Source organism: Castor canadensis, chromosome 19 (genome assembly GCF_047511655.1).
Source record: "Castor canadensis chromosome 19, mCasCan1.hap1v2, whole genome shotgun sequence".
Lineage (NCBI taxonomy): Eukaryota > Metazoa > Chordata > Mammalia > Rodentia > Castoridae > Castor > Castor canadensis.
The window spans coordinates 20,072,542-20,094,931 of NC_133404.1; the positions used below are offsets into that span (position 1 = coordinate 20,072,542).

At 38.8% G+C, this 22,390-nt stretch overlaps 1 protein-coding gene and 1 long non-coding RNA gene across 5 annotated transcripts in view; one reads left to right on the top strand and one right to left on the bottom strand.

Moving 5' to 3' along the window:
• The window catches only part of Gabrg3 (gamma-aminobutyric acid type A receptor subunit gamma3), a 620,605-nt gene that overhangs the window by 44,532 nt on the left and 553,683 nt on the right, over positions 1-22,390 (bottom strand). For all 4 annotated transcript variants that reach the window (XM_074061795.1, XM_074061797.1, XM_074061796.1 and 1 more), the window contains one exon: positions 4,905-5,057. In XM_074061795.1, coding sequence (XP_073917896.1) covers positions 4,905-5,057 — 153 coding nt within the window. The remainder of the gene's footprint in view (positions 1-4,904; positions 5,058-22,390) is intronic.
• Positions 7,726-15,321, top strand: LOC141419244 (uncharacterized). The gene is made up of 3 exons (XR_012444022.1): positions 7,726-8,026; positions 8,637-8,773; positions 14,747-15,321. It is a non-coding gene; the product is annotated as an uncharacterized lncRNA (long non-coding RNA).

Here is a 22,390-nt window from a genome sequence, read left to right on the forward strand (position 1 = left end):
AAGTGGTTGTAGGGAGCCTGGACATCCAGATTGGTTTCTTTATATTTACTGCTGACAGGCTGCAGTCTTCATGTCAGCCCACATGGCTAAAAGCCCCATCTAGAGAAAGCATGTAAGGTCATGGTAGCCAGGGTGGCAGAAGCTTCCAAATGCAGGGGAAAATGTAAAAAGCCAGAAAAACCCATATTAGTGGGGGACCCCAAGGAGACCCTACCCACTTATGTGCCACTGAACCCACCGCCTTCTGCCCCTTGGCCTCCAACCTTGGAAGGGGAAGCAACATCAGATGGGGAAGCATGAGCAGCAAATACACATACGAGGCTGGGCCCAGAAGTCCTTGAAATTGCAACACCCCCAACTTCCTCAGGCCCTGTGAACTTCATGGTCACTCAGAGTCCACCAGTCTTCACTCCACAGCTCCTGTGAGACTGGGATTGTCCCCTAGGTTCAATGAAGAACATTTGAACAGTCCCACTATGGGCTTAGTTTCTCCCCTGGAGTCCACTGCCCCACAGATGCCCCTGAGAGAGATCCAGGGCCCAATATATTATGAGCAGCCTGGTCAGATACTAGGAAGAAGGTACACATTGGTCTACCAGCCTTTTACCACCACAGACCTCATAAATTGGAAGCACCATACCCCGTCCTTCATGGAAAAGCCTCAGGCTCTGATTGATCTAATGTAGTTCATCATCCAAATTCATAAGCCCACCTGGACAGACAGACAGCCAGAGCTTCTTCTGGTTCTGTTTAATACTGAGGTGTGGCGCTGTATAACCTTGGTGGCTCTAAAGTAGCTAGAAGATCATGACCTGTGGGCACTCTAAATGGCCAAGCCTATGCTCAGGGCCAGTTCCCCCAGGAGGAGCCCTGTTGAGACTCTAATGATAACTGAGATTACCAGAGGCTTGAACAGTATCGGAAGTCATGAAGGAAGGAGGAAAAAAAGGCCATCAACACGAATATGACAACAGAAGTCCTCCAAGGGCCAGATGAGAGCCCCAGCCAGTTTTATGAGTGGCTATGTGAGGCCTTCCACCTGTACACCCCTTTCAACCCAGAGGTGGCAGAAAACCAGAGGATGATTAATGCAGCATTTGTCAGCCAGGCACAGGGGGTCATAAGACAAACATTACAAAAGCTTGAGGGTTTTGTTGGTATGAATGCCAGTCAGCTTCTGGAGATGGCCACAAAAGTCTTTGTCAATCAAGATCAGGAAGCCAAATGGGAGGCTGATAGAAAGATAATAAGAAAGTGGACCTCCTTGCTGTGGGTCTAACCAAACAGTCAGGTGGGCCCTGGCATGCAGGCCATGGCAGAAGAAGAGACAATCCCCATAGACAGCAATCAGTGCCCCTGGAATGGCCTCACCCTAGAGAGGAACTAAGGCAAGACCAGAGTGCCTACAGTTGTCAGGCACCAGAAAGTGGAGACAACAGCTGTTTGGGGGAAACCAAAAGGCTGATAGGGAAGTCAAGTGAACAGCCCTCACATGACAGACCTCAGCCTCACTGACAGCTGCCTTCTTCTTGCACCCTTTATCTGAATGGGACCCATGGTATATACCACAAGAACAGGCTTGGTTTGAGAATAAAGGAGAAAGTTTCCTGCCAGGCAGATGGTGGAAGTTTGCCATCAGCCATACTGCAATTCCAGAATCTCTAGCTCCCACATTTGTCAAGCAGTTCCATGAAGGAACTCACTCAGGGTAAACAGCTCTCGAGACCACCTTGGCCCAGGATTTTTATGTCCCCAAGCTCTCCAGAATAAATAAGACAGTATGTGAAAAGTGCATTCTGTGTGCTACAAACAATCTCTGACAAGGGCCAAGAGCTCCACCTTAGGTGCAAAGTGTTGGAGGAATTCCTTTTGAAAACCTGATTGTGGATTTACTGAGATGCTACACACCAGAGGATGTAAATATTTGTTGGTGTTTGTCTGTACCTTCTCAGGATGGGTGGAAGGAAGCCTTCCCTACTTGGACTGAGAAAGTCCAGGAAGTGGCCAGGTGCCTGTTAAAGGAAAGCATCCCTTTGTTTGGAATACCTATGTCTATTGGATTGGACAACAGGCTGGCTGGCCTTCATGGCTGAGGTGGTACAGTTGATAGCTAAGGCTTAGGAATAACTTGGAAGCTGTACATAGCCTACTGCCCCCAGAGTTCAGGGAGGGTAGAATGTATGAACAGGACTCTAAAATTGCAATTGGAAAAGCTGTGCCAGGAGACCCACCTACAATGGGATCAGTTACTGCCCTTGTCATGCTCAGAATTAGGTCTAGCCTCACCAAACAGACAGTCTTTCCCCTTTTTAAACTGCCTTTGGGTGCCCACTCCCTTTAATCCTGAGGGGACCTTAAGGAAATAGGGTGACCTCACCCTGAGATAGCAGATGCAGGCCCTCAGGTTGACTCTCTTGAAAATCAATGCCTGGGTAAGAGAGAGACTCCCTGTTGCCTGACAATTTCCACGTACCCTTATAAACCAGGGGATGCTGTTTGGGTAAAGGAATGGAATGTTCAACCACTAATGCCCCTCTGGAGGGACCCTTTTGTTGTTGTATTCTCCCTGGCCCTGGGAGAAGGGTCCTGCCCTCTAGACAACAGGACATCATAAATGACAGTTGTCAGTCCTGCTGTAGTCACTCTGGAAGTGGACTAGTCTATGCATGGCAGAAGCTTGAGGAGTCACCCATTTCACCTTTGAGGATGAGTCCCTTCTGTGTTTTCTTCTTGCTAATCTTTGTCAGCTCTCTATCTGGGGACCCTCAGGCCTCAGACTGTGACTCATGTAGGCACAACTACCTGAGTGGGAAGTGTTGTCACCAAAACTCTGGTTTTTACAAATTATTGTTGTGCAGGCAAAGTTGTTGGGTCATGCAACCACAACCATACCACCTACTCAGTGTGCTCTCATTATAGTCAGTATATCTGTTTCAACCCCATCTATTGCCCTTGGGAGCAATGGCTAGAGGTCTGAAGCTTCACCAGCACTGGGGAGTTAATTAGCTGGACACAGGTTTATAACCTCAAAAGGCCAATATCTATCTACTTTGATGTGTATGCTGTAATAGCTAAAAACTCTGTCTATTGACCTCAGGGTATTAAAAACACCAGTGGAGGCCTAGCCTGGGAGAAAATTTATATGTCAAATGATAAGTATATGTGCTGAAAAGACAGCTGCTCATGTAATAATGCTGTAAAAATATAAACCTCTATATCAAGATGATACTCTTTAACCCCAAACCAAAGGAGGGAATGTGGCAGGAAGGCAGGGATGGGGAAGGGAGATAATGAGGGACAATGAGTGCAAAAGTAAAACAAACAAAAAAAACCAGATTTGAGGAATGCCAAGTAGCATCTGGGGTGAGACCAGTAAGAGTCACCTTGCCCTAGAATTCAAAATAGCCAATGAAATAATGTATGACCATGTATGGGACAAGTTATTCCCCCTCCCCATTTCTGTAACCTGCTCTAAATGGTATATAAGGAAAGTCCCCTTTGTTCTCAGAGCTCAGCCTTTGGACTTAAGTTGGCTGAGTTGCTGCTGTGCTGCTTAATAAACTTGCTTCCCAAAAGATTTGGTGCCCTGTCTCTCTGTTTGAGCTATCCTATTAGAATACCTACAAACCTATGTTTATCATGGTGCTCTTCATAGTAGCCAAATTGTGGAATTCACCTTAGTTCCTAACAACAGATGAATGGATAAAGTCAGTGGGGTATTATAAACAGGGACGTTTTACTCAGCCAATTACAAGTGAAATTATGCCATTTGCTGGAAAATGGATGAAACTGGAAAACATGTTAAGTAAGATTAGCCAAGGAGAAGTATTGCATATTTTCTCTTCTTTGTGGAAGTTAGGGGAAGTGAAACAGAGAAATGAAACCAAATCATGAAAGTAAAAAGGGGATTACTAGGAAGGTGGAAGTGAAAAGGGAAGGAAAGAGGGAGGGTAAGAAAGAGTAACAGGGGTGAATATGAACAAAGCACATTGTATGCATTTATGGAAATCCATGATAAGATCCCTTACTCTGCATAATTTAATGGTATTAATAAATACCCCTGCTTTGCTGCAGGGGTAGGAGTTTCTGTTATAAGTGGGGACACTCTAGAAAGAAACAGTGGAGACAGTGGGAGTTGTGCACATCAAGATTCAAAATAGCAACATCCCAGTTTTGAAGGAGGTCATAACCTCTGACCAAAAATAAATAAAGAAATTAAAAGATCTGTATGAAAACTAATAGCAATTTACACAATGGTTAGCTATTGATGTTCCCTAACAATGTGCCACCATTATCACTGTGACCAAAAAAATTCTGAAGACCACAGTGCTCTGTGAAGGAGATAATTACTACAGGGTCAACGTGGAAAAACAATGGTAGAAACAGCACATTATCAAGAAATCCTTTGGTTAAGAAACAAGAACCCCCACTTTTATATAACAGGTCTATACTTTGAAGTGCTACAAACTCTACAGCAAAATCAATTGACTTGGGTTGTGAAATTTTGCCACATTCATCAGGACTACTAGACCTTGTTCTAATGGACTTCCATGTTTCCATCATTTTCTAAGAAGTAACTCATTCCCCAACCAAGAAGGAACAACTGGAGAATTTGAGCAATTTGTACAGTTTAACAAAATATGACTCTAATAGAAATGAAATATTTAATGTCTTGTTGACAGAAAACTATTAATGTTATTTTGTTTGAATAAAGTGCTATTTTTAAAGTAAGAATAACCTAACATGGCTACTTAAAAAAAACTTCTAAGCATGGTTCACGTAGCTCTCAAATTTCATCGAACACATTTGAACTAACTCTCTGCAGTTAAAGGCATTTTTGTGATTAATTCTGTTATAAAATTACATGACATGGTAGAAGATTTTGTTTTCTTTTTGAAACTTACCTAATGCTGTTCTTGCTGGTGTAGCATCTTTTTTAATCCAAAATGACACCCAGGATAGAACCACAGTCAGTATACAGGGAATGTATGTTTGAATGGTGAAGTAGCCCATCCTTCTACTCAACTCGAAGTATATAGTCATGACAACATAATCACCTGCAATAGAACATTATCAAAATTAAGACAATGTTTAGGGAAATAATTTATCATTTATTTTGCAGAATGAGTGAGTTGGATAAAAATGTACAATAACAATATCAAATCAGGAAAATGACCACAATGCAAGGCATTTTACTGCTCACTGCAAAGGATACAAAACAAACATACTAATTGGTGTTCCATGCCTGACCATGACTTGTTGAGCTATTAAGCCTAGATACCATCTGAATGGTCCATAATTAAAACCAATGGTAATAGGTAATCTCAACCCTCCAACAGATCCTGGGTCATTTTAAGGATTTTTTTTCCAACAATCACAGAGCTACCAAATCTAATACATTAACTTCTGGGATTTTCTTATATTTACATTTAGTCATATCATGAATTTTAGTTTATCAGATTTGCACTTTATATTTTATTTAATTTTTTGTGTTTATTATATCCTTTCATGACTCCAGTGTTTAGGTTGTGCAAACAAAGAAACAAACAGAAGAAATCATTTCATGACATTTTGCTCCTTCTTACTAAAGGCAAAGCTTTTCTTTAATATAACAATTTAAAAAAAGGTATTGGGAGCAATGTAGATGTTACTAGAGGTTACATGAATTTCCCTGGGGGAACTGGGGTGGGAATGTGCTTATGCACTGAACATTTGATTGTAAAATATCTTTGTTCTTATATTTTCTAGACCATCTTCTGCTGAGATTTTGTCTCTCTGTATTTGAATCCTCCACCCTTTCAACCTGTTATTTTCAGTCTTCTGGTGCCTGAAGTTCACCATGCCTAGAACAGAATGATCATCTTCATACATGACATGGATCCCTGTTCTTAATTCAGATCTTTTTCTTACTTGTTCAAAGAGAAGCACAAAAGCCACCTTTGATGCCTCCCTTTCTCTTCTCAATTTTTCTAACCCTTCCCAGCCACACTCTACCTTCTCCTATCAGAGCCTCAAGCTTGTCTCTCAACAAGTCCTTCTTTACTCCTAACTATTCTATAACATCCCCCCAAAAGGATAGTTATTAAAATGCAAATATCAATATATCCTTCTTTTTTTAATCCTCCACCAACATCCTGTGGTCCTGGTGCAATGGTTACACTTTTACTATGGTTCAAACCATCCTGCATTAAACTTTCCTCGGCCTCTGCAGGTCCTCAGAGTCCCAAGATCCTTCTCCACAGCCTTTGAATTCCTGTCCCCTTCTGCCTACAACGCTCTGCACCCATTCACTCATCTTTGAGCATCACCTTCGGATCACCTAGTTCCCCAAGAAGTCTTCCAGTAGATATTAGTAATTAGAAGATAATTACTAATCAATAAACAGTTTGGATTAAAGAATATATTTCTCTTGTTTACCAGTGTTGCCTAAGGATAGGCAATCAATTAGTATTTACAGAGTGAAACAATCATCACCATGATCCCAACTTTATTTAAAAAATTGGCATGCGGACTAATTGAGTCCAACTGAGAGCTATGATTTTCAATAAAGTAGAATATTTTATAGGATGTATAGTTTTATTATAGCCATATTCAGGAATATTGATAGAAACATTAATTTTGAGGTCATTTTTCCAGGAAACATTTAAAATGTTAAACAAACTAGCATTTCAGTACAAAGAAATCAGGATGATTAGCCTAAAGCAATAAAAAATCACAAAATGTTAATAAAACAACAATGTTAATAAAACAAATGTTAATAAGGCAATAAAAGAACATAAAAACATTACAAAATGTTTTTTCTAAATAATATGAATGCCAAAGTTACATCATTTTCTGGGAAATGTTAGTGAATGATGTTATTTTTTAAATGCCTACTAATTTTTTATAAAATTTCAGGCATAGTTGGAGGAGGAAAAAACAAACAGAAAAATAAAACATGATAAATCACACTAAGAGCTTTGAAGACAGTCCAAATAGAGTATTAGAAGAATAGAATAACTTCTATAATTACCACAACTGTTAAGTCCTGAGTAAGAAAGAGATGGACACATTCAGAGCAGACACTTCATTTGGTTTAGCAAATCCATCTACTTGCTCCCTACCTGAGGGGTTGGAGCTCTTTATACCTGTGATCAAATTTGCTTAACTCACAGATCTGTCTGGACATCCTACTGTCAGCAGTCTCTATGGACACTGGACGCCCTGACTAAGTCTGCCTTCACTGCCTTGTAGGAGGAAGGTAACAGCAGATGTATAGATGGAGGTATGCATGTCCCTGTCAATGATGGAGGGAAATAGCAGCACCAGTCAAAACCCCAGTGTTAGGTGTGTGGATGGAGGGTGTGCAAAGCTAATGTTAGATGGGATGCCACAAAAGGTCCCTGGATATGGCTCCTCTCTGAATATGGTTCAGAGAAAGTCTGAAGCTGGACCAAGGATTTTACAATCACAAATACTTGTTTCATTTATTTTATTAGGCAGTAACATCCTTAACGATTACTTTTTAGCATTAACATATTAATAATTTGTTCCAAGTTGAAGGTAATTATAATGAGAAATTATGAAAGCGTTTTGAAATATTGGAATAGTTGGAATGTTCCTTTTCTTTCCCTTTCCCCTCCCTCCTTCCCTTTTCTTCCTTTCCTCCCTCCCTCCCTCCCTCCCTTCCTTCCCCTCTTCTTTCCTTCCTTTCAGTTCCTTCATTCATAAGTTACTTATCTTATAAAGGAAGACAGAGACAGACATATTTGCTCTCTCTAATTCTAAGTTTACAACCTTGGAAGGACTCTGACAGGGTCAATCTCAGACAATTGAGAATCAGATGAATCCAGTATTGTGGGGCATTACAATTGGCTTAGGTTAGATAACTGCCCATTGTTGGATCAATAAACTTCCTCTTGGGCAGTTCATGCTAGAACATGGCAGTGTAGGAGATGCAGTTTCCAGAATAGAGGACTCTGTTCACAGAAGAAAGGGAGCTTGCTGAGTAGAGATAACAGTAATCTCATCCAGAAGCATCATTACAGTAAGTGTACAATTTTCTTATTGTATTGTTTAAATAAGTCTATATTGAGGTACATGTACAGGGTTTGTCAGAGAAAGTAAGATTATTCTATATTCATACTGCAAGTAATTACTTTATTGTAAAATCAAAGGACTTAGTTCATTTTAAAGCCTGTTCTTCATTTCACTAAATTTGATACCTGTAAAAGCATTTTAATGAACCAGTAGGCAGATAATATAAATTATTATTGAAAAAGATTGGTGATGGAGTATTAATTTTTTAAAAATGATAACCAGCTGCTGAATAATAGTATCCTTTGAGCCATACACATATAACCAAATTTACAATGTAAAAATTCTAGGCTTCTGTTTTAAAATTTGCAACAAAAATTATCTTATTTTTAAAGTATAATGGTGGCATATGCCTATAATTCCAGCTATACAGGAGGCAACATATGAGCATCTGGGTCCTAGGTCAACCCCAATCAAAAATACAAGACCCTATTTGAAAAATAACTAATACAAAAAGGGACTAGGGGCATGGCTCAAGGGGTAGAGAACCTGCTTAGCAAATGTGAGACTCTGAGTTCAATTCCCAGTGCCACTAAAAAAAGTGACAAAAACTTTCACAGGTAAACAAAAACTGAGGGAATTTATCAGCATTAGATCTACTCAACAAGAAATGTAAAAGGAAGTTCTTCAAAGACTGTGGATTATTCAGACATTTGTATTTGGAAAGAAGAAAGCATTGGAAATGCAAGAAATGAAGGTATCTATCCTTTGATTTTATTGACGTAAAAAGATAACTGCTTAAAGTAAAAAATATTACAATATATTTTGTTTCTAGCATTAAACAGTGTAATGTGTAATATGCTGTTGAAAGATTTATGAATGCATTTATGTTAGCATACACTACTTGGAAGTCAACACAGATTGTTCATGATTCCTGGAATAATCACTGAAGATTTTTAGAATGATTATAAGTAATAAATCCAAGTGAGAAGAGAAACTGGAAGCACAGAATTACTTAATTAGATGAAATGGAAACAGGAAGAAGGAAAAGGAAACAAAGAATGGAGCAAATAAAAAACTAGCAAGATGATAGGTTTTATCCCATTCTTATCAATTGTCACCTTATATAATAATGGTCTGAACACATGGATGGTCAGCTTGGAAAAAGCAAGACAACCATATGCAACATGAGTCGCCCAAGGGAACACAACAGTCTTTAATCTTGATCAAAAGAGATGTAAAACTCATGAGACAAAAAAATTGTGAAACGAGAAGCAAATACATAAATATAATTGGAAACTTTAAGTCTTCTCTCAGTAATTAGAGGAACAGACAATTAGAAAGTAGTAAGTGTAAGGGCGACCTGAACAGCATCAACAAATCTGACATGATTATAGACCATTCCAGCAACAAAACAGCATCATGCATATTCTCCCCGAACACGTATGAAACAGTCAGCAAAAACAAACATATTCTGGGCCCAAACCAAAGCTTAACAAACTTAACAAAATATAAATGATGCATAGTAGGTGCTTCAGACATAGTGGAAACTAAAAACCAATAGCAGATAGATAGCTGAAAAAAATCCCTAAATATTTAAAAGACAATTCACACATTTCTGGTTTCATACAGGTCAAGGAGAAAATCTCAAGGGAAATTTAAAGGACATTTGAACTGGAAATTAAAATAAAATCAATCAAAACATGTGCAATGAAAAAAATCTTACTTAGAAATTTACAGCATTAAATGCTTATTGTATTGCACAGGAAAATACCTAGAATCAGTAATCTAGGCTACCACCTTAAGAAACTAGAAAAATGAATTTAAACCAAACAGAAGAAAGGAATGAAAAAAAATAATTACAGATGAAATCAGTGAAATTTAAAAGAAAACAACAAAAATAGCCAATAAAATCAAAAGCTCCTTTTTTGAAAAGATCAATAAAATCAACCTATTGTTTTTTATCTATCTATCTGTCATCTATTTATTCATTTATTCATATGTTACTGTTGTGCTGGGGTACATTGTGACATTTACAAAAGTGCTTACAACGTATCTTAGCTAAATTCACCACTTCATCATTCTCTTTTATACCCTCCCCCCACTGATTTTATATTGCTGCATAACAAGGGAATGATCACAAATTTACCACCTTATAAAAGCAGCCATCATTGCCTACCAGTTCTCTAGGTTGGTTGTCTAAGCATGTCATTACTAGATTCTTGGCTGAGGGTCTCAAAAGAATGAAATCAGAATACCAGCATTCTTGTCTGCAGGCTCTAGAGGAACGTCTACCCCCAAACTCATTCAGTATCCAAATTGTTGGCAGAATTTGACTCACTGTCGTTGTTGGATTGGGTCCCTGCTTCCTCACTGGCCTTCAGCCAGTGGTTGTACTGAGCTTCCCCATTTGATGCTATACTGGTGCTTCTATATTTAAACCATGAGCACAGCAATCCTTTTGGTGCTTCGAATCTCTGAATTCCCCCTTTGGAACCAGTCAGAAAAAACTGTTTGTAAAGGGCTCATGAGATCAAGTAAGGCTCACCCAGATAATTTCCAGATCCTAAATTCAGTGAACTCATCAAATTCACAGTGTGGAATATTATGTAGGGGGTAGGAATTCTTGGAAACTATCTTAGAATTGTCTCTACCATAACTGATCAGCTTCTAGATGATCTGGCCAAGATAGAGATCAGAGACAAATTACCAGAATCAGGAATGAAAGAGAGGGCAGACAAGTTGATGGGGCTGGGGAGACAGTGCTGAATCAGCAACACTATACCAATAGTTTTACTGTTTGGGTGTCCTTAAAGACACAAACTACTGAAACTCACTCCAGGAGAAGTAGGTAACCTAAATAACCTGTATCTATTAAAGAAAGAAGGTCTTAAATTTTATGTAAAGGCCTTCTAAAAATATAACTCTAATTACAGATGCTTTCGCAAGTAAATTCTACTAAGTATCTAAGGAAACAATAGTACCAATTCTATTCTTTTTCCCCCAGAAAACAGAACAAAATAAAGTTTTACCCAACTTACAATATCAGGCCTGCTTTATCTAATAGCAAAGCCAGACGTAGGTAATTTCTGAAAAGTACAGGGTAATACTCCTCATTAAGGTAAACACAAAAATCAACAGAATAAAAGCGAACCAAATCCCAGTCCCTCCCCCCAGTAGATATGTAATTTACATAATGAAAAGTGGGGTTTATCCCAGGAGTGCAAAGGTTGTCACATTCAAAAATAGATCAGTATAACATATTAATGAACTAAATAAGAAATGTTATATGATCATTTGGAAATCCAGAAGAATAATTTGCTGAAATGATACACCCCTTTGTAATTAAAAATTCCTAACAAACAAGGAGCTGGAAGGGACTTCATTAACCTACACAGGGCATCTACAAACATACTACAGCTGACATCATCCCCTCTAATTCATTAGAGGCCTGGCTTAGTGACTCACTGTGAACCAGGGGAAAATTAAAAAGGAAAAAGACATCAAGTTACAGTGAGAAATCTGGTAGACAGCACCGTAACCAAGTGATCAAGGGAACATCACTAACGAGTAATGCTGATATCATTAATCCTACGTGATGTGATGGGAAGTATCTCATAAGAAAACCATAGACAAACCTAAGTTGAGGATATTCTAAAAAATATTTCAAAGTATTGAAATAGTCAGTAGTCAAAAGTGTCAAGGTCATAAAAAGCAAGCAGTGTGTGGTGTCTTGGCTTGATCTCACAATGGGAAAAGTGCACTAGTAGAACAATTGGTAAAGTCTAAATAAAGACAGTAGCCCAGTGAAGACTGCTGTGCCCAGGTTAATTTGTGAGTTTTGATTACTTTGACATGGATATATAACGTTTTGATCATGATCCTTTCTCATTTAGCATAATTTTTGATTTGCCTGGGTTGGATCCTATATTGTGCTCACAATTTTTTGCAAATCAAAAATTATGTCAAATGAGAATTAAAAAAATAACTCTCAACTTTTAAACTCATACATGGCAATATATTTTCCAAGAATGAAGGTAAAATAAAGATTTTCCCAGACATAAAAGCCTAAAGAATTGATTGCCAATAAACCCAAACTACAAGAAATGTGAGAGAAATCTTTTAGGAAGAGAAAAACATGACACCAAAAGGAAACATGGGTTTATATTAATGAATGCAGTTCCAGAAATGCTAACTACATAGGTTGATAGATAAGGGTCATTGCTTTTTTTGGGGGGTGGAGTGGGAGGAGGCAGTGTTGGGGATTGAACTCAGGGCTTTGTGGTTTGCTCTACTAATTGGGCCACACCCAGTCCTTTTTGGCTTTGTTCCTTTTTTAGAAAGAGCCTTGTGTTTTTGCCCAGGCCAGCCTCAAACAATGATCCTCCTGCCTTCGCCTACAGAGTAACTGGGATTCCAAGCCTTGTACCACTATATTTGGCTTGCTTTTAAGATGGAATTTTGCTAATTTTTGCCTAGGCTGGCCTTGAACCACAATTCTCCTATTTCCATCTTCCAAGCATCTGGATTATAGGCATAAGCCACTGTGTCTGCCTAAGGGTCATTTTTTTTTTAAATGAATATTAACAATGCCCCATGTGGCATATAACATGTATAAGGTGTAATGCACAACAACAAAGTTTAGGAGTGGAGAAACGAGTTTCTCTTCTAAGATTCTTAGGTTACACATAAAGTGGTAAAATGTCATTTAAGGTACTGGGTCACGTTTGAGGTGTATATAATAAGCTGTAACGTGAACTGATAAAAAGCATGCCAATGGGGCTGAATCTGAAAAGCCAACTACTGAAATAAAATAGGATCATAAAACATGTTCAATTACAAAAGAAGGCAGAAAAAGAGAAAAATATGAGCAAAAATGGATTGGAAAAATAGGACAAAAAACAAGATGATAGGTTCGCAGATGATGTGGCTGTCTGAGCAGAGAAATCCCACAGGATCTGTGAAGACCAGAGCTAAGGAGCTGGTTTAGTGAGGTCCACGGGCGGGCATGCAAACCTCAAACATATGACTGTCAATTGTACTTCTGATCAGGAGCAGTGATGTGTGGCTCCTAAAGATAAAAATACAATACCACAATCACATTTATGCTTAGAAAATAGGTAGGTGTAAATCTACCAAGATATGTACAGGAGTTGTATGCTGAAAACTGCAGAGTCGTGACGAGAGAAATCAAAGAAGCTTTAGATAAATGAAGACACAGAGAGTGTTTGTGGATTAGAAGACTCAACACAATAAGGATGCCAAATTTTCCTTAAATTAGTATGCAAGTTCTTTAGATTGTTTTGATGGGATAGGAGTTTGAACTCAGGGCCTAGACAGGCACTCTACCACTTCAGCTAGGTTCCCAGCCCTTTTGTGCTATGCTACTTTTTGGATAAAGTCTCACACCTTACACTTTTTGCCACAGGCTGGCCTCATACCGCAGTCCTACCTACACATCCCACATAGCTGGGATTACAGCAGTGTACCACCATATCCTGCTTGATTATTGAGATGGGATTGTGCTAACTTTTTGCCCAAGCTGGCCTTCTATCATGATTCTCCCAATCTTCACAATCTGAGTAGGTGGGATTACTGGTGTGCCCTACCACCCCGGTCCCTAGCACACAGTTTTAATAGTATTCCTATCAAAATCTCTGCAAGACATTTTGTGTATGTTTTTATAGACAAGATAATTATAAAGCATACATGGAAAGAACCAGATTAGAAAATTCTGAAAAAAGAAAGAATGAAAGCATCAGTCTACCTGTCATTGAGACTACAGGAATCAAGACTGTGTGGTAATCATGAAGGGAAGAACAGACAGACAATGGGGCAGAATAAAGATCTGAGAAGTAAACCCATGCAAATAACCTTAACTGATCACTTTTATTTGTAACCAGCAAGTAATAATGATACATATTTATGGGGCAGAGTGTATTGTTTCAGTATATATAAATAATGTGTAATGATTAAGTACGAATAATTAGCATATCCATTTGATTTTTGACTAAAGGACAAAAGCAATTCAGTGGAGGATGGACAGTCTTTTCAACAAAAGGTGTTGAGCCAATGGGACACCCACAAGCAAAAAGAGAAAAAAAATGAAAATAGAGAAAATAATAAGAAACTTTACCTAAGTCTTTTATCTTACCGAATAACTCACTCAAAATGGACAAAATTGTAAATGTGAAATGCCAAAGTTTTTCCCATCAAGGGAATGACAAGTTAAAGCCATAATATCAAATCACTACACATCTATCAGCTAAATGCTGGTGAGGTTTAGAAAGACTGGCTTCTTCATGGACTTGGTGACTGAAATGTGAAATGGTACAGCCGCTCTGGAAAACAGCTTGGCTGTGTCTTTAAACATAACAACCAAACTTATAACTACTGATGTGACTCAGAAAATGGAACTCATGTTTGCACAAAAACCTGGACACTTGTGCTTATGGTAGCTTTATTTGTAAGAGTCCAAGTCCAGAAACATTATAGGTTTCCCTCAGTGGGTGAATAAAGAAATGGTGGTTACAACCATATGGTAGAATGACAATCAGTAATAAAAAAGGGGCATATTAAAATATTTTTTGGCAGTACTTGGGTTTGAACTTAGGGTCTTGTACTCACTATGTAAGTGCTCTACCACTTGAGCCAAACTCCCAGCTCTTATTTTTTTCCTGGTCTTTTTTTTTTTTTTTTTTTACATAAAGTCTCATGCATTTTTCCCCAGGGCTGACTGTGCCTCCCATGTAACTAGCACTACAAATGTGTGTCACCAGGCCAAGCTTTTCAGTTGAGATGGCATCTTGTTAACATTTTTCCCAGGCTGTTTTCAAACCATGATGTTCCCGATCTCTGCCAACCGAGTGGATTATGGGCACGAAGCATCACAATACTGCAGGAGTACACTACTGTACACTGACTAAGCTGGATGAGTCTCCAGAAAATTATACTGAGTGGAAAAAAAGAAAAGGCCAAGCCTCAAAGCTCTGCTTTACAGGATTCCATTTATATAGCAATCCTAAACAATCCAGAAATTGAAACAGAAGTATGGGCTTGGAGTGATAAGAAAGAAATGGAGCTAGAGGGAAGTGGGACTGTGGTGTTGATCTCGTGGCCATGGAAACACTGAATCTTGACTGGGTTCATACCAATATCCTGGCTTTGATTCACTTTTTTTTTTCCCCAGAACATTACCATTGGGAAACTGGGTAAAGGGTTTATGGCATCTCTGTATTCTTTCTTAAAATTGCATTTCAGTCAATAATCACTTTGAAATAAAAATGAATAATTAAAAACACTCTATCAAGGAATAATTCAAAATGTCATTTGGAAAGTAGTGTTGATTTGAATAAAATGTTGTTGAATATAAATACTGAATAAAAATAATTTTATTCAAAATTATCAAGGACTGTAATTTAGACTTTGTGGCAAATTTGATTGGCTTTTTTTATCTAAATCATCTGATTTTTACTCTACAAAATCATGTGCTTTTCTACTTTAAACTTTGCTCTAACCTTAGGGCGCTCTGTGACTGGTGATTGTGGCACCTGTCCTGTTTTGTCCTTGGTGACTGTGGCCAAGTCCTTGTTACTTGGCTCCTGTGGGACAAGACCCTTGAAGCCAGTGCCACAGATTGCACACAGGGGTGTGTTACCTTCCAAAAGTTGGCATTTTCTCTTATAGCATCATGCACCCTTCCAGCTCCAAAAAACATCAGACATAGAAGTGAATTAAAGCTTATCCCCTAGTGTTCAAAGGTGCTTCTACACAGCCAAATAAGGCAGAACATGGGTACAAGTACAAATGTCTGAAGAATGCAGACAGGAGGACTACTGGGTTGGGCTGTTTCCTGCACATATATCTCTTTATACAGAAATCTGCTCAAATCTTGCATCCTAAGGCTTGAAGATTTTTCACAGCTGACAGAATCTGCGTGACTTCAGTGTTAAATGGATTTCAGAATAACGAGCCTCTTTGGAGATAGAGCTCATTATATTGATGATAAACGTTTAAAATGTCTCTGAGGTGACTGGTTTGAGACTCTAAGAAGCAGCCTAATGACTGGCCTGATGATCAGCCCATCACTGTCTGGAGGGAATTACTATAGGAAGATTTGTGGGACTGGCTTTGGAAAAGAAAACCTCTGTTCCCAGCACATCATAGTGGTTGATGTCTTCTGTCTTCAGAGACAAACATGGTAATCTGTTCCTAAAACCCCATTCAACATTTATAAACATCCATTTGTAGGGCTAGCAGTTGGTCAAGTGGTAGAGCATTTGCCAGGCTAAATCTAAGATCTCACTCTCTTGTCTCTCTGTCTCTCTCCCTTCCTCCCTCCCTCCCTCTCTTTCTCTCTCTTTGGTGGTACTGGGGTTTGAACTCAGGGATTCACACTTGCTAGACAGGTGCTCTACCACTTGAGCCACTTTGTCCAGCCCTTTTTTGTGTTGAATATTGTGTGTGTGTGTGTGTGTGTGTGTGTGTGTGTGTGTGTGTGTGTGTGTGTATTACTGAGGTTTGAACTTAGGGTCTACACCTTGAGCCACTCCACCAGTCCTTTCTGTGATGATAGTTTTCAAGATAGGGTTTCTCAAACTATTTGTCCAGACTGGCTTCAAACTTTGATCCTCCTGATCTCCATAGCTAGGATTACAGGCATGAGCCACAGGCACCCAACTTAAGATCATTTTTAATCATTTAATTCTCACTTATGAGATTCCTGGAGGAAGTTTTCATAACAAATATAGATGATGTTACAGATCACCAAAAGTGCTAGAGATTTAGAGATCTTACGAGTGCTGATTATCAGACTAAAACTGAACTCTACATCAGATGTAGAGGGATTGTATCCTAAACTATAAATAAATGGAGTAAGGTGGGCAGAGTTAGGATTTCAAATTAGCAGCGGGATTCAATGGGAAAATACCCCCAGAAGGAGGTAGATTGAGGCGGGTGGGGACAGAAGAAGCTGCTTCCTTAGCACGTGTTTCTGATGGCTGTGCTGTTCTAGACCCTGCTTACACATCCGTTTCTTGCCTCTCTGCTGTATTACTCTGCACCTCAGGAGGCCATTTCCCCAGCTCCTAGGTGAGAGGCTAACTGGAATCCACCGTGGGAAAGGCAGTTGGCAAGGGGAGGGTGGGAGAAGCTGGAGAGCCACTCTCTCTTCCTTTCTGCTAGGGGCTCTGTCACAGGTTCTGTCCCAGCAGTTGCTGTTCCAACTTCCCTAAGGTCTCCTCCTTCCTCTGTCCCATCAGGCTGGTGGGTAGGGTGTCCCATCCTTGCTCTTCTCTGGGTCATCTGGCTATCCTTGCTTGTCTCCTCCTCACCCATTCCTTGAATCCAACTCCGTTTGCTCTTTTCCTGCTCACTCTCTGGCCAGCTCATGCCATCAGTATGCAAACATACTTCCTGTTCACAGAGAAACAAGTTTGCTTCTCCTCCACCTTCTTCTGCTTTTTTGTGCCTCTCTGCTCTGCTAATTCAAGACACTGGCCCCCTTTTCATGTCAGGGACACACTTTGCTTTCTCTCCCCAGAGGGACTTTGCCCTTCCACAGCCTGGCTACCAAGACCTTCCTTCTATACCAGGTCTATATGCAGCCGTTTGCCTGAAGAGTCCCTCCTAGTCCTTCTCGTCTTTATTCAAAGGGCTCATTCCAAATTTGAGGTGCAGTCTCCCCAGAGCTGTTTAAGCTCTCTGCTTAAACAGCTGTGATGCTCAACTTATCTGCAACACAATGTGATTCTCATCTATCTTCCCAGTGAGACTGGGAACTCAAGCCAGGTTTCTATTTCCTCTGTTGGTTGCTAGTCTACCCTCTATCATCCAACAAGAGGCTTTACCTACATCAGAGCATTAACTGACAGTCAATGAATGAAAGAAAATCTGGGCTTCTGCTTCAGACTACAGTCAAATGGATTGCTCAGTTGGAACTGCTGTAAGACCAGGTTCTCCCTGATTTCTGCATTTTTCAAGCTTATTTTCAGCACATGTTAACTTTCTGATGTGTAGATTCAAATCTGGTTTTTCAGCATCCTAAAATAAATCCTACGTCTTTGTATCAATTTAAATCCTGGAAATTCTAAGAATTGTTCAGGTATAATTATGCATATGAAAAGAGTTTATCCTCGGGCATAGAGTTACCTTTATGGAATGTTGAAAGCACTGTGCTCAGCACCATTGTAACTGGCCAGATTCGTTTGATAAGAAAGTACAATGGGAATTTATAGTTGAAGTCTTGAATCCTTATGACTGTGGTAGAATAACCTGTGCATTCTTTCATCTCTTATCAGGACTCAGTGTGGGAAGTAGTGTGCATGATATTTAATTAAGGATGTGTATTAAAAGCTGTTAAAATGGGGGTGGGAGGTAAAGGGGTAAGTGAGAGTAATGGAAGGGGTTGAAAGGACCAAAATAAGGTTTACCCACAGGGGGGATATATTGAGAAATCCCTGTGAACATCAACTTAAATATTAATATGAAAGACAGGACTATAAAATAGGCACAGTGTGTGGGGGGTTACTAGTGGGAGGGGGGAGGGTGAATAAAGGAGATTAAAGTGAGGGCATATGGTTGATGGACTTCATATACTGACATGAAATAGAAGAAAGAAACCACTTGCAATTGCTTTAAGTGGGGTGGGATGGGGGAGGGGTTGAGGGGGAGAGAGGATGGGGTTTTCTAACCAATGTACAATATAAGCCTAATTGGAACTGTAACTATGAATAACCCCTGTATAAAGAACATAGCCTAATAAAGTTTTTATAATAATAAAAAACAATGTAGCCATAGGGACAGTGTGGCATGGATTTCAGGGAGGTGACTCAACTTCTTGTGCCTCATTCCTCATCTGCAAAGTGGGAATAATATTGTTACCTCTATCTCTTATGTTTTTTTTGGAGATTAAAATAACTTAATGAAAGGAAATCCATCAGTACAGGACCTAGCCATGAAAAGCTGTCAGCCAGCATATGTTAGCTTGTTTTTCAGAAGCTGCTGATACTCTAGACACAGTGTGTCACTTTTGGTGTTTTTCAGAAAGAGAACAGAGTAAGATTTGTGATTCGCATCTAATTTCTTCGATTAGGGTTGCAAGCTTAATTGATGTTAATGCTCACTGCTTGCCAAAGATTCTCAGAGTCACACTGCTTCTTACTTGGAAAATAACATTTCCATGAAAACAATAGCTCTTGTTTGTTTGTTTATTTGTTTTTAACAAAAGGCAGTTAGTTTTTGAAAACAAGTGCAAGCCTAATCCTCACATTGGAGTTCAATATTTGTTTTAAATGGAGAGTGCCTGTCACCAATGACTGTATTATTTATAGTCAGTAATTTGTCTCTAGATTTAGAGCTATTGTTTCGATAATGGAGGATTTGAGTGGACAAGTAGGCATTAGGAAGCCAGTCTCCCTCGTGAACTGCAGCTTGTTTCCTGAGAGCCCTTCAGGGATATTTTCTATCTGAGATCAATTAGCACTTAGAATGGAAACAAGTAACCACTCCATCAAACCTAGATTTTCAATATCCTAGTATTAATCAAACATTTTTGTATCTATTTAAATCTTAGAAATGTGTACTTATGAATAAGTTTTATTGTATACTTATGTCTTAATGTGTACTTACGAATATGAAAAAAGTATTCTCCAAGACATAATTATCATGGGTTTCTGAAAGCATTGTGCTTAGCACCATAAAAACTGACCAAGTTTGTTGTATAAGTAAGTACTGATGGGCAGATATCTTTGCCTAAATTATAGTCAAAGGTTAGACTAAACCTAGCCATACAACATAAAGGCACTGCTTGTCTAAAGAGTCTGTAGGCAAGCTATCTGGATGAAATGGTGGAAACTCACAATGATTATTATGAAAACTGCCAGGTTTGTGCTACAGCATAAAATTCAGATTACCAGACAGCTGGAGTCAAAGATTAGTCAATATCTAGCTGGAGAGATGGAATTAGAAGTGGAAGTGACCCATAATGACAAATGAAGTAAAGGAGAAAATGTAATCAAAAGAAAACAAAAACAAATATCATCAATAGCAAAGATTTAAAATCAGAAAGAAAAAATTTTAGGAGCATAAAAGAGAGTTCCTAGCCTTCTTTTCAGAAGCCAGACTAGCTATGTATAGGCACGGTGTAGCTTAAAAGGAACCAATGTTAGTCCCATATTCTGAAGGAAGATAGTAAAATGAAACAAAACAGTCCATGTAAGATGAAGGGAAGAAGGTAGGAAGGAAGGAAGGGACAAAGGAAGGAAGAAAGGGACAAAGGAAGGAAGGAAGGGACAAAAAAAGGAAGGAAGGGAGGGAAGGAGGGAGGGAGGGAAAGAGGAAGGAACGAAGGATAGAAGGAAAGAAGAGGAAAAGAAGGAATATATCACATAAATGACAAATCAAGACATCAACTGAGAAGAAAACATAACTAAAAAATTAAAAAGGAAAGTAATTTCCTGGAGTATATTTATGCATCGGAAAAAGAAAATTAATTTATATGAGTAATAAAAATGGAATGATTAAATAACAGAATGAGAGCAACAGGGTATCCTGATTGCAGACCCAAGGAAACAAATTTAGAGTGAGAAACTTGTTACAGAAGATTGCCTTCACTAGGAATGTTAAGGAGAAGAAGAGAAAATGGCAAAGCACTCTCCATTTAAAACAAATGATTGACCTGAAGGAATACCATAGGTGCTGTAAATACAGGTGAAAGTGAAATGAAAGCAACTAGAGGTAAGATTAAAATATGGCAGCCAAGAAAGGATGACTGTACATAAGTTTAACTGGTATCCAAGAGTTAGGAAACACTGAATATGCCCAAAGATATGATCCAAGAAAATGTAGCTCAAAGAAGATATGTCAAAGTAATGCATACTTTTCTGAACTCCAAAATATTTTCTCATTTAAACTTTTTATAAAATATGATTCTTTTACTTAAGAAAAATGAAATCTAGGAATTCAGAATAATGACACAATTTTTTAAGAAGAAAATGTTATATTGGCCTCACAGTTCTCCAAAACAATTCAGTAGACAATTGAGCAGTGACTGTAAAGTTCAGAGGAGAAGAAACTGTAGCTCAATTAAGATAAAATTAAAGAATAAAGGCTGATGTAGATAGTCTCAAACAAAAAGGAAATCTTGGAATACAGCACTTATGGGTCTTTCATGAAAGAAATTATTTAAGAATAAAATCAGTCAAGTAACTATTGGCTCAAGTGAAGAACTCAGGGAGGAAGGGAATATTATATCAGGGAGCATGGAATCATTAATTCACTTAAATATAAACCAGTACACCAAACAAAAGAAAATATAATTTAAAAAGATAATTTGGCATTCTTTAGAATAGAATCTAGCAATGCAGAAAAAACCCAAAAAAACAAAAAACCCACAAAACCCCCCACAACATTGTAAGCAATTAGCTATAAGGGGGGATATTAATGAGAAGAAATATGAGCTTGGAATGTCTCTGAGTCAGAGAAAGTCAGTCTTCGGCATCCATGAGCTAGCCTGGTACAAGTGGCCAGGCTGATACTGCTGCCTGCTGCCCTGACATGTGCAGCCAGACCTGGCATTTCCCTGTGAACCTAAACCTTCCATAGATCATCAACATTAGACAAGGCCACTCTGTGACCATTATATATCAAGACAAAAACAAGACTACTTTATCTAAGCACAAAGCATGAGCACTGTCTATGCCATAGAAATGACAGAACAATTTTCTACCCTGTCTCATATAAACAGCTGTTGTCCTTTATTGATTATAGATTTAGCCTTGTCTAGGCTCCCCTCATTCTAGATAAGATAAATTATGATTCTCAGAGATGCAATTACCTCTTCTTTGGATATCCACTTCTGAGAAAATAATATATAGATATATTTGATTATAATGTATATACATATATTATGCCTGGTACCATCAAAATTCATATATATATATATATAGATAGATAGAGAGAGAGAGAGGGAGAGAGAGAGGCAGTTATGTGTCACCGAACAGTGGGGACAATGTGCTGAGAGCAGCACTGATAGGTAATTCTGCCCATGTGCACAACATGAATGTACTTATCCAAACTAAGACAGCTATGACAGCATTAGGTAATGTTGTTATGTGGCATGAAACTGAAATGAGGGGAGATGAAAAACATCAGTGGTTACTCCCTGGGTTGTTTAACACATAACTCACACTGAAGACTAACCAAGCCAGCAACCTGAAAACACCAACAGGTACAAACAAATGAAACAAAATAAATGAATAAACAAAAATACCAGAAACCCAAAAAAGGCCTATTCTCTCTAGTCAGAGGGCAGCTGAATGAGACAGAACACTTTCCAATGGTAACTGCTCTACTCAAGTCAAACATGATAGTGGAA